The 12,973-nt window shown below is 40.7% G+C and overlaps 2 protein-coding genes across 12 annotated transcripts in view; both read right to left on the bottom strand.

Moving 5' to 3' along the window:
- mdfic (MyoD family inhibitor domain containing) overlaps positions 1-2,422 on the bottom strand; it is a 52,872-nt gene extending 50,450 nt beyond the window's left edge. For 2 of the 3 annotated variants that reach the window (XM_004560847.2, XM_004560846.2), the window contains exon 1: positions 2,245-2,417. The gene's annotated coding sequence lies outside the window, so the exon portion shown is untranslated. Of the gene's footprint in view, positions 1-2,244 lie in introns of all 3 variants that reach the window. The other variant, XM_004560848.2, reaches the window with a different exon arrangement.
- Positions 2,423-5,257: 2,835 nt separating this feature from the next.
- The window catches only part of foxp2 (forkhead box P2), a 104,419-nt gene continuing 96,703 nt past the window's right edge, over positions 5,258-12,973 (bottom strand). For 8 of the 9 annotated variants that reach the window (XM_012921757.4, XM_012921761.4, XM_012921756.4 and 5 more), the window contains one exon: positions 5,258-9,086. In XM_012921757.4, coding sequence (XP_012777211.1) covers positions 8,942-9,086 — 145 coding nt within the window. In that variant the 3' untranslated portion in view covers positions 5,258-8,941. 9 annotated transcript variants of the gene reach the window in all.

Below are 12,973 nucleotides of genomic sequence, written 5' to 3' on the forward strand. Positions count from 1 at the left end.
ACCCCCACATGATCAGCTCCCTAGGTCCTTCCCTTTTTTTTTTAAGCAATCTTTTTTTTTCTCCACGAGACCCAAACTTCTGCCTCATAAGTTCCACAAACAAGAACAACAATAAAAGAAGGCCTCAAGACCCCTTAAACACAAACATATTGAGATTTGAGACGAAGACATACAGAAGCATTGTCCTAATTTAATTCCACAACTCCGCGGTGCCAGTGGTGGTAGATAATTGAAATCATTCCATTACAGATTCCATTATGAATTGGCGATTAAAGCCAGATGTGATTACCATGGATTAAAAGGATGATAGTTGTGATCCCCCCCACCACATAACCTTACCAGCTAAATGTAAGTGCTTTATTTATCACGGTTAAACATGTAAAGGTGAAAACACAACATGGAGTATGTAGCGTTGTTTTTTGTCTACCTGCCAAGTGACGAGAGATGCAAAGCAGCTGCTGGGGTGAGTCTGGTTCAATTTCTTTTTAAATTTTCCACCGTCCCCTCAAAAATAAACAGATGAATAATACTAGAGAGAGCTATAATGTGTAAAAATGATGAGGGGGGGTTGATGATGAAGGCAAAGAGTGTGTTTGAGGGGTGTGTTTCTTTCTAAGAGGATTTAGATAATCTGATTCTACCCTCTCATTCATTCTTTGATGTGCTCATTTTCACAGGCAAAAAGGAAAAAAGATTTGCCAGCAGCCTCGAAGGGTTGTGTTTGTTGTTTGTTAAAGCATAAAGCAAACAAATAATGAGCTATATCATGTCATCATATCTTATTCATTAGGACGGACTATCGAGAAGTCTCTTTGTGCGTGTGAGTGTGTGTGTTTGAGAGACGAGGGGGAGAAAGACCTGATAGGATACGTGTGTGTGTGTGTGTGTGTATGTGGCAGATAATGCCAAAGGCAAGAATTCATGAATATCAGCAGTTTCTCACCATTTTGTTGCGTTAATCCCTTGTTTCAGTTGGAGAAATAGGCATTTCTCTTGCATACATTACACCGGTGCCTGCACATCACATTCACACAAAGCAAAAAAGTGCGTTTACGTCAGGTTCCTCTGATGAAGCGATGAGTGAAGTTTTATGTATCGAGGTCATAGTTTTTTAGGGGTTTTTTTGCCTATCTCAGCAGCTCCGTCCACAGAGTGGAAAGTCAGATGTGGTAAAAGGAGCAGGTGAGCTTGGAGTCAGGTTCACTTTAAAAGGTAGTGACTGGTGGAAAACACTTAGTGGACTACACATTGAAGGATTCTCATCTCATGGGGATGTTGTTTTATCTTATGTTTTTTTCTGATTTAACAGAAAAATCGCTGACTGTGAAGCTTTAAGAGAATCTTATATAAAAGTGGACAAAAACATTACAAAATCTGCCTCCCCCAACCTACTGCTCGTGACACAGATATGTGATGGCATCCGATCTCAGCACCGGCTGGGTGGCTACTAGAGCTGGGCGGGGTGGGGAAGTGTCCCCTCGCCCACCACCGAACCGAGCGTCATGCCTCCGAGCCATGCAATTATTTTTGCACTGCATCCAATATCAACTTGAGAGCAATGCAAATTATTTAAGACGCGCTTTTCGGGGCTCGCAATTATAATAATGATGATCTCAATTAGCGTTGCCATTGCCTCGGACTATTTAGCAGGCAATTTTGCAGCCTCGGGGTAAGGGTCTTCTAGGGAGCCGACACGCATCGTCAGGTCAGAAGGGGTGGAAAGAGAAAGACCGAGACGGAGACTGCACTCTTAATCAATAAGCTGAGACTAGAGATATTTACCACCCAATCCCACAAGTGCACGGTTCATAAATTGACCTAATTGGTCGTTGTTAGAGAAATGAATGATGCCAGGATGCACTGTCTGATTTAAAAGGCCAAGATACAAGCTAACTTACTAGCTATTGTACTGAACTCCTGAAAGTTAGACATGGACACTGATAGCACTCTCTTATAGCACTCGCTCATTGTGGCAAGTACAGGCTAGTAGCTAGTTTGGACTAGTTTAATGATGAGAAACAGATGGAAACAGCTAGTCTGGTTCTTTCCAAAGTTTACAAAAACAAGATATAATATAGTAACAACTCATAAAAGTGCTCATAAATTACTTTTGAAGTTAGCCGCTTTCCCACTTAGTCTTTTTGCTAAGCTAAGTCTTCTGGCTGTAGCTCTATGCATATATTTAGCCTCTGTTATGGAACGATGCAGCTAAAACAACTATCAGAAGCTAACATCTTAGCTCACCTGTGGTTTCTCACATGACGTCATGGACACATTCCTTAAGCGTTGTCTACAAGATGATACATCCATTGCCAACCAGAATAAACCACACCAGGGAGGCGTGTATTCCCTGAGGTTCCTGGTGGTTTCTAGCAAACGAAGGTGCTGTGCCAAAAACCTTTTGATGATTACTTTGGTTGCTAGCAACACTTGCCTGTAGTTCCTCAGGTTTGTCTCTAAATACTCACAAACTGCTACTTCATAAAGTATAACTTTAGCAAGACGCAAACAAGAACTGGAGAAAATTCAACTGCTTGTCTCATCGCTGCAACTAATGTGTTTCAAAGGGCACAACTTTTGCTCTGAAGGTTAACCTTCTCCTTTTCTGGTTTGTGTCACAGTTTCACTAAAGCTCAGATAGTAGCAGTAGCAGCAGAGTGGCAGTGTTTGTAGACAAGGCTGTTAGTTCTAGTTAACCTACGACCACAGCAGTATGCTAGCGACCAAACCAAGGTGCACAGACTTGACTTCCAGTCTTATCGACTTCTGTTAACACTTTCATGTTGAGTTTATGGGGTCAGTCGCTCATTTCAAGTCATATTTAAAACTTTGTTTCTATCATACTTGTTTATACTACACATTTCAGAAGTGAAGATCATCTGACATATGCTCATAGGCTAATGAATTCTGATTGAGAAGTCCAGTAAATACATTAAATACAATAAATATAGAATAAGTAATGTGTTCGACCATCAAATCACTATGGGAGGCAGTATTTATTGCTACATATTAAATGTATTACTTCCTTTATATATTACCTGGTATAAAAAATGACTAATTATATTTATATAAATTTTGCAATTCTCCCTTTTGAATAAGGGATATGCAATCTGATTAGCCAGTTCCTCAGAGAATCTTGACTCGACCAAATCAAGCTTCTTTAGCCTGACCTGTTGCATCACTGGCAGGAGAGGCCAGTAACAATTATTTATTAATTATCAACAGCTGTATCACACACCCTGATAACTTAAATGTGTATTTGTTGCTACTGGCACAAAGTTTACAATGAATGGTGATCTTTCTCAATTTTGAAGGAGGCAAACTAAAAATAAAAACAATTCTTAGCCGTTGAAAGTATACTTCTTCTCCTATCCATCATTCTCCATTCACCTTTGTTCAGCTTTCTGGCTAGTAGCCAGGATTAGTTTCCCTGGCCATGACCTGGCGCACATTCACATACACATCATCACATAGCCTACCTAGGGGAACACGAAGACACAATTAGGTATAGTGAGGATTAATAACTACAATACTTAATTTGCTTGAAAATGGTCATCAAAGGTTTGGTTTTTGGACCAATTAGTTTGAGATAATTTGCTGCTTTGTGAACCTAGATATTTTCCCACCTTTAGTCCTAATGCTAAGCTGAGCTTAGCTAAGCCTTCTTGCTGTAGATCTATATTTACTGCATAGAAATTTTATGAACTTTTCCAATTGTCAACACAAAAGTAAAGAAGCACATGTCTCTAAATGTCTTAAAGCTTCCAAACATTATTTTGTATTTTGTAGATCTTTCTTTAGAAATTAGCTGCTATTTTCAGAGCCTTCTCCCACTCCCATCACACCATGCAGTATACTTGTAGCGTACTGAATAAGGAGGAACTCCCCTCCCACCACCACCACCATTCATGTGGAAAAAGCTTGCACCACCAGCTACCCTTTCTTTTATTCATCGCTCTGTAAATAACTCCACTTTATGAAAAGCAGCCACTGTGACTCACGGATACCTCTCTAACCACAAGCCATTATTATTTCATGGCCTTTGAAAGAAGGGTCTATAGCAGGCGCTCTCACACTTTAATGTCGGAGCTCCCTCTGATGTTGTGTAGTACACAGCGGCCCTTGTTGCACTCCGTATGCAATCCCTCACTTGAATTCACAAACACTTCCAAGTGCATAAACAGCATGGAAGACAAGTGCCTTGCGAGCTAGCTAATGCTCTGGAACGCCATTGCTGAGGAGATAACAGCAGCCTGCCAAGGCTGATGTCTGGGACTGTCATGGGGGGTGGGGGGGTGAAGAAAGACAAGTGCGTCTGTGTGCCTTTTTATGAAAAATGCTGTTGTTTTCTGACCTCTCATGGGACATCATGTGGTAAGGAAAAAGAACACGCATCAGCGTTACGATTAAATGACCAGCGGATATGATTCAAAGAGTCCCACGATGTCCCTGAGCACCCTTTGGAACGTGTAGAAGGCTCTCGGCATACAGACGAGCTAATGGGCAACCTATTGGTCATGGTAGATTCAGTTTGAATCTCAATGAGGGTGTCAGTGTGTGGCTGCTCCATGACCGACAAGGTGTGGTAGGCCTGCTGGAGTTGATTTAGCCACATTGCCTGTCATTGCGTTAGGCCAGTCAACATCCATCAGTCGAGAGGGTAAAAAGCTTTTTTTTTGTCTTTTCAAGTGTCAAGAGGAAGCTGCTGTCTTTGAGATTATGGAAGATGTCTGGTGAAATTTCACATCTTTGTTTTCTGTATATGACACAGAGCCATGATGCTAATAAGGCAGATATTTTTTACATGGCAACAGACTTAATAATGCGGTTTGTGCCAAAACCACTTTTGCAGTATGTAGCCCAGAAATGAAGTCTAGTTGGGTGAGTTACTTCTTACAAAAGCTTTTCAAAGGTACACAGCAGTGCTTGGGTGTAGACTGGGACACGCGTACGGTACATGAAAGCAGTGGGCTTGAATCATACAAAGGCTAAACCCATTACAGGTCCAGAGGGGTGGGCAATACAGTGCCTTGTCCCGCTCCTCTAAACAAGACTCTGGGTACTGGAGGCTGGAAAAAAGGCTTGTAACACATACATTAAATTTTAATTGTTTTTCCACCCCCTTCCTTCACATCTCTGAAGTAGCAGCTCCTGAAACCTTAAAAGTGCAATGCCAGCTAGATTTTCATGGCTGTGCCTTTGTAGAATAAAAGATACAACAGTGGAGGGAAAATAATTTACTCTCTGATGCTGGAGGTAGACAGTTGCTTTTCAAATTCCAAGTTTTGGTCCTTTATTTTATTCAGCAGTGAAATGCCATGAATACAGAAAATAATGTCTGTTACAATTCTCAACCATGACCTTCTAATGTCAGAGAACTTTTAACGTATGGACACAGTACACATTAATGAAAAGTATCAAAAAAAGTCGCTGGATCGATCGATCAAAAAGGAAATGAAAACAAAAACAAACCAAAGAAAAGTTCTCACCAATTACATAAACATATGTTTGCTACAGTCCCAATTTACTGTATACATAGGGGGATCATATTCTCAATTATTAGAGAAGGATAGCAGTAGAAAGGATACATGACTCAACTGCCAGACATAATGCTTCATAAAGTATGCACAGAGGTACAAGCAATAAATACACACATTAGGTTAAGCCTTACAGCTACGCAAAGCAGATGCAGAAAAAGCAAGTTTGCTATTCTTAGCGAGCAATGAGAGAGAAACAGTAAAAATTCAGGTAAGTCAGAAAAGAAACACTGAGATTTTTTTTTCCTCTTAGAAAAAAGTCTGGTAAATTTATGGGTCCACCAACATTTTTTTTTTTACATAAGTATGCACAGTTATCAAAATACAGACAAAAATCAACCCAGAAAATCCAGACAATCCTAAAATCTAGTGGAGGAGCAGATCGCAGTTCTGGAGGTCTTTCTGGTATTATGTGCAAGCAACTATTTTAGACATTTTTTTTTTTACTTAATTTATACAAAACCCATGCAAATCTACAGGTAATATGCATTCTGTGGCTGACAGGTTTTTATCCCTCCCAAAACAGTATATCTGAGGTAACGCACTCCTATGCATTGTACGTACAGTTAGGCCATCATCCCCATGGTTTTTATTATATTCTTTTTATTAGTTCTCGTTTCCAGTCCACCAAATGATTTTTTAGACATGCATTTTAAAAAAAACACAATATTCCCTTACAGATAATCTATACATTATCATTCTACAAATGTTTTGAGGACAACCTATTACAATGCAAATCTTCCATATCTTGACGCAGGGAATGTAAACGTTGGGCTTGAGCCACGTCCTATGAGACAAGCGCAGTAAAGTGTAACGGCTCTTGTGGCATTCTCGTAACTCGTGCAATCCGTCGTAATTGTTCTGAATTGGTTGTTGTGCAGAGGTAGGAGCTTTTAGAAAGCCTTTTTGGGTAAGTGGGAGACCCCTTTTTTTTCTTTTTTTTTTGGAAAGACGCAGCGTCCTTTTTATTTGGTGTGATAAGATTATTAAGAACGTCGTCTTCAAGTCGTTTTGCTGACTCCAGCTAAGTATTGAAGGGATAAGCTTTGTTCCAGGGCCCAGTACCCTCTTGACGTGGAACTGGTACGCGTGTGTATGTGTGTGTACTTTACAAGCTGAGCGTTTGTACAGTACCGCACGTGTCTTGTGTGTTAAGCTCTTACAAGCCCTGTTCTTTGGCTTGGCACAACACTTGAAAACATACATATGCACAGTGTGTTTCCATTTTGGTCTAAACAGAGCAGACACGTTGCTCGCTGCCGCAGCAAGACACAAAGCCACGTCAGGTCATTGACAGCATACGTTTTCAGCAGCTGGAGATTTAACCAAAACAAGAAAGCTGGCAGACCACAAGCCTAAGGTCTGTGTATGCTAGTCTCTGACACATGTGTGTGTTTGTGTAGTTATACTGTGTGTAGTTTCAGGTTTTCTTTATCCCATACAAGAGGAGGCAGAATTTTGTGTAACTTTGGTTTACTGAAAACATAAATGACCATTAAAGCAACAACGCTTTTCTAGATGACACTGGCTGTGAAATGATGGGACGTAGTTTCCACAGTAACTACCTCTCTTTAAGTCACCCTAAAGCGTGATATAAAAAGCTGGCTGTCTACCCAGAGCGCCATCAGTGGCGATGCCTTTCGTACGCGTTTGGAAGCTGCACAGACCCACGCGACGAGGATTTGATGAAGTTAAAGCAAATCTCACCTAGAAAAAGGTAGATAATCCTCTTCCGCAATGGCTATTACTATTTGCTTTTCCACGGTAACCAAGCCACATCATTTCATATTCACTTGAAAATGTGACTTATTTGGCTTCACTAGATATTCTTCATGTTTGGTTAGCGATGTTTTCAGTTTCGGTTTTGACGCGGCTCGGAAGAAAGAAAAAAAAGCCACGGAATAAAGACATTATTTTGACAGTCCCACTTAGAACAATACATATTCACCAGGTTAGAAAAAATAAAAATAAATAAAGAAAAAACAACTATGTGTAATGCATAAGAAAAAGTAAAAAAAAAAAATAGAATAAAATAAAAATTCACAACAACACAATGTTTCTGCACTTCCATTGAATACACAAATGTTTTGGTCATGATCCACTTTTACAGTTAGCTGCTCTCTACCAGTTACAGCACAAAATGCCTGCAGTTCAAACATCACATCACCTCCTACCTATGGTATGTCTGGCAGAAAATCTCCAAAGTGGACTTTTTTTGTTTGTTTTGTCTTTTTTTTCTATGAGTTAGCAAATTTCACATCAAAACCAGCCTTTATTTTCCCTCCATCTTCCTCATGATCATCTTTGTATAGGGCTAAATGAAACAATCCCAGAGGTTATTCCAAGGTAGTTTGCGGAACAAAAGCTTCTCTTTGTACTAGTTTAAAGTGGCAGAAGGCGGACCAAGAGGAGTTTGGTGGCTTCTGTCTATAAGCTATTGGCCATTGCTAGTGTTGGCTTTGGTTTCTAGCTGTTGCCTGTGACTGTTTGAAGGTAGACAAAGCTTTCGAACGAGGAGGTAAAAGGAGAACAGTGAGAAGAAAATTATGCAGAAATGCATTTGTTTTGGAAATGGCGCTTTTTAACAAACTTATTTCTTCCCCAACTTAATTTAAATTTTTTTTGTTTATTCACAAACAGATAACAGACTGGAAGCCAACTTTTTTCTTATTTTTTTTTCTCCTTTGTTTTTTTTTTTTTTTTGTGTTTTTGGTGTTTTTTTTATGGACAGCTGCAACAACAGTCTTGGTACCGCAGTTCCGTTTCTGGTGTGATTTGGGGAATGGCATTTACAGTTGGTGGTATCTAAAAAGAAATCGTATTTGGGAAATTAACAATGGTTTTAAAAGAAAGCTGAAAATAATATACTGGGTTTCATAATAGTAGCAACATACAGGCAGTGACACAAATTTCTGAGACTACTCCTGTGCAAATGATAACAGAGCAACAACTTGAATTGAACCAGCAATTGTCTCTAGACATTAACAACTACTGTGGGTTGGATTATTCACAAACATAAAATGTCTTCCTTTTTGGCAGTATATGAGGCCGCTAGCTTTCAACGGAACATGGTGTTCCCCATCCATGAGTCTATCATCCTTACACGGTATGTGGCCACGCCATCCCCTAATGAAACAGGTCTCAAAGAGTTCAATTTTTTTCCCAATCAGACATCTTATGCCTGCTTGTGTTTGGGGGATCCCAAAGGGCTGCAACAAAGAGTTCCTTTGGCCCAGTCTCTATCCGGATACATGCTCAATAAATAGTCCCAGTGGTGAGAGAGACAAAGAGAGTCAGCTGTGGTTGCTTGGACTGTGGAGTGGTTTCTAGTCTTGCGGGAGGTCTGTGTGAGAGAAACAGTGCGGTTCGGTGAAGGGATATGTTGACCAAAAACTGTATCCTAGTCACTCCAGATCTTCCGATAAGTTCCCTTCCTCCAGCTCCCGGTCCTCCTCCAGCTCTGGACTGTGATTGGCTGTCGTCACAAGTGACATCGGACAGTCGTCGTCGTCCATATTAAGTGGCTCCTCCTTTATGTGAATGGGTGGCCTATGACGCAAGCACATAGGCGATAAATGATAAATGTTAGATTTATTCTTTAATTCAATGACAAATCCCTGCAGCACGATCACATTTAAAGGGACAGTTCATCAGAAAATGACAAGTTTTCTCAGGCATGCAGTGCTATTTATCCATCAGGATGGTTGCGTTTGCATCTGTTGAATGTAATGAAACGAAATCACATGTTTTAGGGAAAAAGCAGATAGAGGCTTGTGGGCCATTTAGTTTCTCTACTTTTCAACGAATGCAGACACCTCTGCATCAGAATCTCCACAACTGGCCAACTGATACCAAAACAATGGATAAATAGCAATACAGGCCAGAGGAAAAATACACATGATTTTATGGTAAACTGTAAAGTATAACATTTAAAGTAAGGGAAACCTCATTTACAAGTAAATTATGAAGGGAACATAGTCAGGTGACTTATTACCACCATAACGCAATGTGCAAAAGAGGTGTGGAGGAGTAATTCCCGTTACTGCATGGACTGTGTTCAGCTAACAGACAAATATTCAGTGGCATCAAAAAAACAGGCGTTACATGCATTATCTAGAAAGTAACATGTTGTTTGCGAGACACTAATTCGACATGATGCCTCACGTCTACTGTAAGTAAGCGCATGAAAATTGCATGAAAAACATGGCCTCTGTAAGGCCGATAAGCTGTGATGTTCCAGACATGTTTGGCATTTAAAAGTTTACTGATGACACCAGGTTGAAATACATGAAAAAGGAAAAAAAGGGGGGGAAAAAACCGGCCACATAATAAATAATGGAGAATTTCTCATCCCTGAGCCCCCTGGAGCAAAGGCAGAGGAGAGGCTTTTTTATCTAGTTAATAGAAAGCGCAGCCACTCGTTAATATGCAGGGGCTGTGCGTGTCGCTCCTCAAGAGGAAAAACCGGCAGCTAGGTTCTGCCATTAATCAACTTCAGCCCCGGCAGTTCGCTCGGACACCATGATACATGTTTTTAACTCTAAATGGATGAATATCTTTAGCCAGTGTCAATAAGCACTGGGCAGGAAGCAGCAATGGCGCTGCTCACAGGACGCCTTATGTTTCAGAACAACAGAGGAGTGGGCGGGGGAAAAAAAGAAGTGTCGGGCCACTAACAAGAATAATAATGCTGTCACACACAAACAAGGCATAACACGATCTGGGGCTCTAGTCAGGGAGAGGGGTTTGTGCCATGATGATAAATCTGACAAAAGCTAATTATTTTTGACACATCGGATGCATCAGAAAATCCCCCTAGACTCTGAAAGAGGAGAGCGGGGAGAGAGAGAGAGGGAGACTTATCAAGTGGTAGTATGTTAGGAAGCCTCTCTCCTGGGTTGCCTTCATCAGTGGAAGCGGGGAGGGCAGGGGGGACTTTGAATTTGAAAAGAATTTTAAAAGGTACAGATGACTTTAATATTCAGAGCCAAATACTGTAAATTAATATTCTGATGTGGTGGGATGAGAAAGGGAGGCTGATCTTAGCAGGATGCGAACAGGAGCGGATGAACCTTTCTGTTTCTGTGCCTCAGGTTTACAGAAGGTGGAAGATAAGACAACAACACCTCCACGTCCTCTTACCTGCCGATGTAACAGCTAACAGCATGGAAAGACAGATTTTTTTAAAATTAAGTTATTTATTTATGTTGCCGATGGAGAGTAAAACTGGTGTTGAAAGGTGATAAAATGATGGGCTGATTGCCAGAAAGTTACAAATTTGTTGCTGAAATATTTTATGTTCTACATGAGTGCTTGGACAAAAACACTTTCTGAGACACTAAAATGTGGCTGTATAAAGGGATGTTTAGGTCACTATGTGAGGCTGTACCCCACCTTTCACTCATTAGTTATAGCTGTTCATAAACGCCATGCTGTAAACATTTAATATGTCCACTGATGCTGATCAGTACTTTATATTTGTATACTAGCACCAGATACAAATCATTGTTCAGCTGGTGCCCACAGCGAGTGAAGTGATGCATCCCTAGTTTTGTCGAGCACAATAAAAAGTGTTTCATAAAGAAGAAATGGTGTTTTTTTAAACACCATTTCCCGAAAATGACAATGAGTCTGTACTTGAATGCATCACGTGGATCACCTGGCAGACTGGAATGTGTTCTCATGCACCTCATTAGATGTTTGTGTTGCTCCGACGATAACGTTCACAGGCTTTGTGACACTTTATTAAAATATGTGGATGAGCCATTTAGTACTTAATAGCTAGCTGCCATTATTGAGTCACTCAGCAGGACTTTTGCGATGTAATAAATACGCAGTGCTTCGAGTGTGTGTATGTGTGTGTGGGTTCTAGAGATGCCTGGCTCTCACATCAATTGGAGATTAGCACCTGCAATCATGCAGAGGTATGTCGGGACAAATGCGATCATTAGTGCATGGATCTAATGGTAGGCTGCGATGGGGGAGCAGGAGAAGTAGTGCGGTGAGGAAGATAGAGTATGAGAGGAGTGCAGGCAGCCTGGGGAAGGGAGGGAGGGTTGGTAGTGAAGGAGGGGCAATAAAAGTTTGCAAAATTTCAGACACCAAAGAGAGTTGGGCCTCAGTGTGATGACACGTTTATTGGCTCTCATCTCAGAATCAGTTGAGTGAACAATAACTACATCACTCAGGGCTTGTTGCGAGGAGGTTTGCAGATGTTTGGACTGGTGTTAAGGACACTACTACTTTTTAGCCTGTGGCTACACTGAACAAAGCCAAAGGTTTCAGTGGAAATATAAACAATAGACTTGGTTTCACCTAAAACCAGTCATTCATTTAGACATTTAAATTGAAAAAAGATGTGTTTACAGTCTTTAATCCTGTTATCAAGATTGGTGCAATTAAATATCTAACTCACTCAACGTGGACACGGATTACGCGGCTCCAACCTAAAACATGTTTTACGAAATGAAATAATCAATACAATAAAGTTTTTAGACAGCGTGGCACTTCTGCATAAGTATTCAGAACCAAAACTACATGACGTGCACACGCTCACACCAGTATGCACAAACCCAGCCTGCTTTGCAGTTAAGTAGATATCATTAACCTTCGGACATTTAGGAGAAGAAGAGGTTTGTATGGACTTGCTTGTGCTGAGGACTCCTCTCCAGAGAAAGGCCTTCAAGGTGATGTACTATTTAGTTTAGTGCTACAAGCCACTCTATTATTTAAACACATCTTTGAAAAGCCATTCATGAAAAACACATTTCTTCCATTTTGAGGTTGTTGTGGCTTTGTAAAGGCGGGCGGGGACCGAGGGAGGAAGAGAAGGATGGATGGATGCGTCTAATCTTCTAATCTAGCTACCCTTGCAAGTGTCAAGGCTAGTGCGGCCGGAGAAAAGAGAATGCAAGAAAAAGGAAGTGCTGTCCTGTTACTAAAAATTAAATGAGCCGAGGGAGTGGTAACACTGGATTCTGTCTGGAGCTGGGCAGATTTGCTCCACTTATTACCCCCTTTCAGAGAGGGGTAAACATGTCCAAACAGATTAATGTATAGATGTCTGGTACTAAGGACTAACCAAACACTCCTCTGTTCTCTCTGATACACTTAGTCACATGAAGCAGAAGTGCATCTTTTATCCATTAAAGAAGTGACTAGCTGATAGGTTTCCAACATGGTCTTTGAAGGAGAGTGGACGAGAATCATATAAGAATCATTTCTTTGTGTTTGTTTCCGTGTGTGCTTCATTTTTCCACAGCGAGTGCTTACGCAGATAGTTCTTTGTGACATCAGCAGCCCAGACATTCCTAAAAGTCACATGAAATCAATTTTTAAAATCACTCTCACTCTCTCTCACACTCGCTTTCTCTTAGCCACGTTAAATGAGGGATGAGGAAGGGAGAGATTTTTAAAGTAATTAATGCTACACTTGC

Source organism: Maylandia zebra, linkage group LG17 (assembly GCF_041146795.1).
Source record: "Maylandia zebra isolate NMK-2024a linkage group LG17, Mzebra_GT3a, whole genome shotgun sequence".
Taxonomy (NCBI): Eukaryota; Metazoa; Chordata; class Actinopteri; order Cichliformes; family Cichlidae; genus Maylandia; species Maylandia zebra.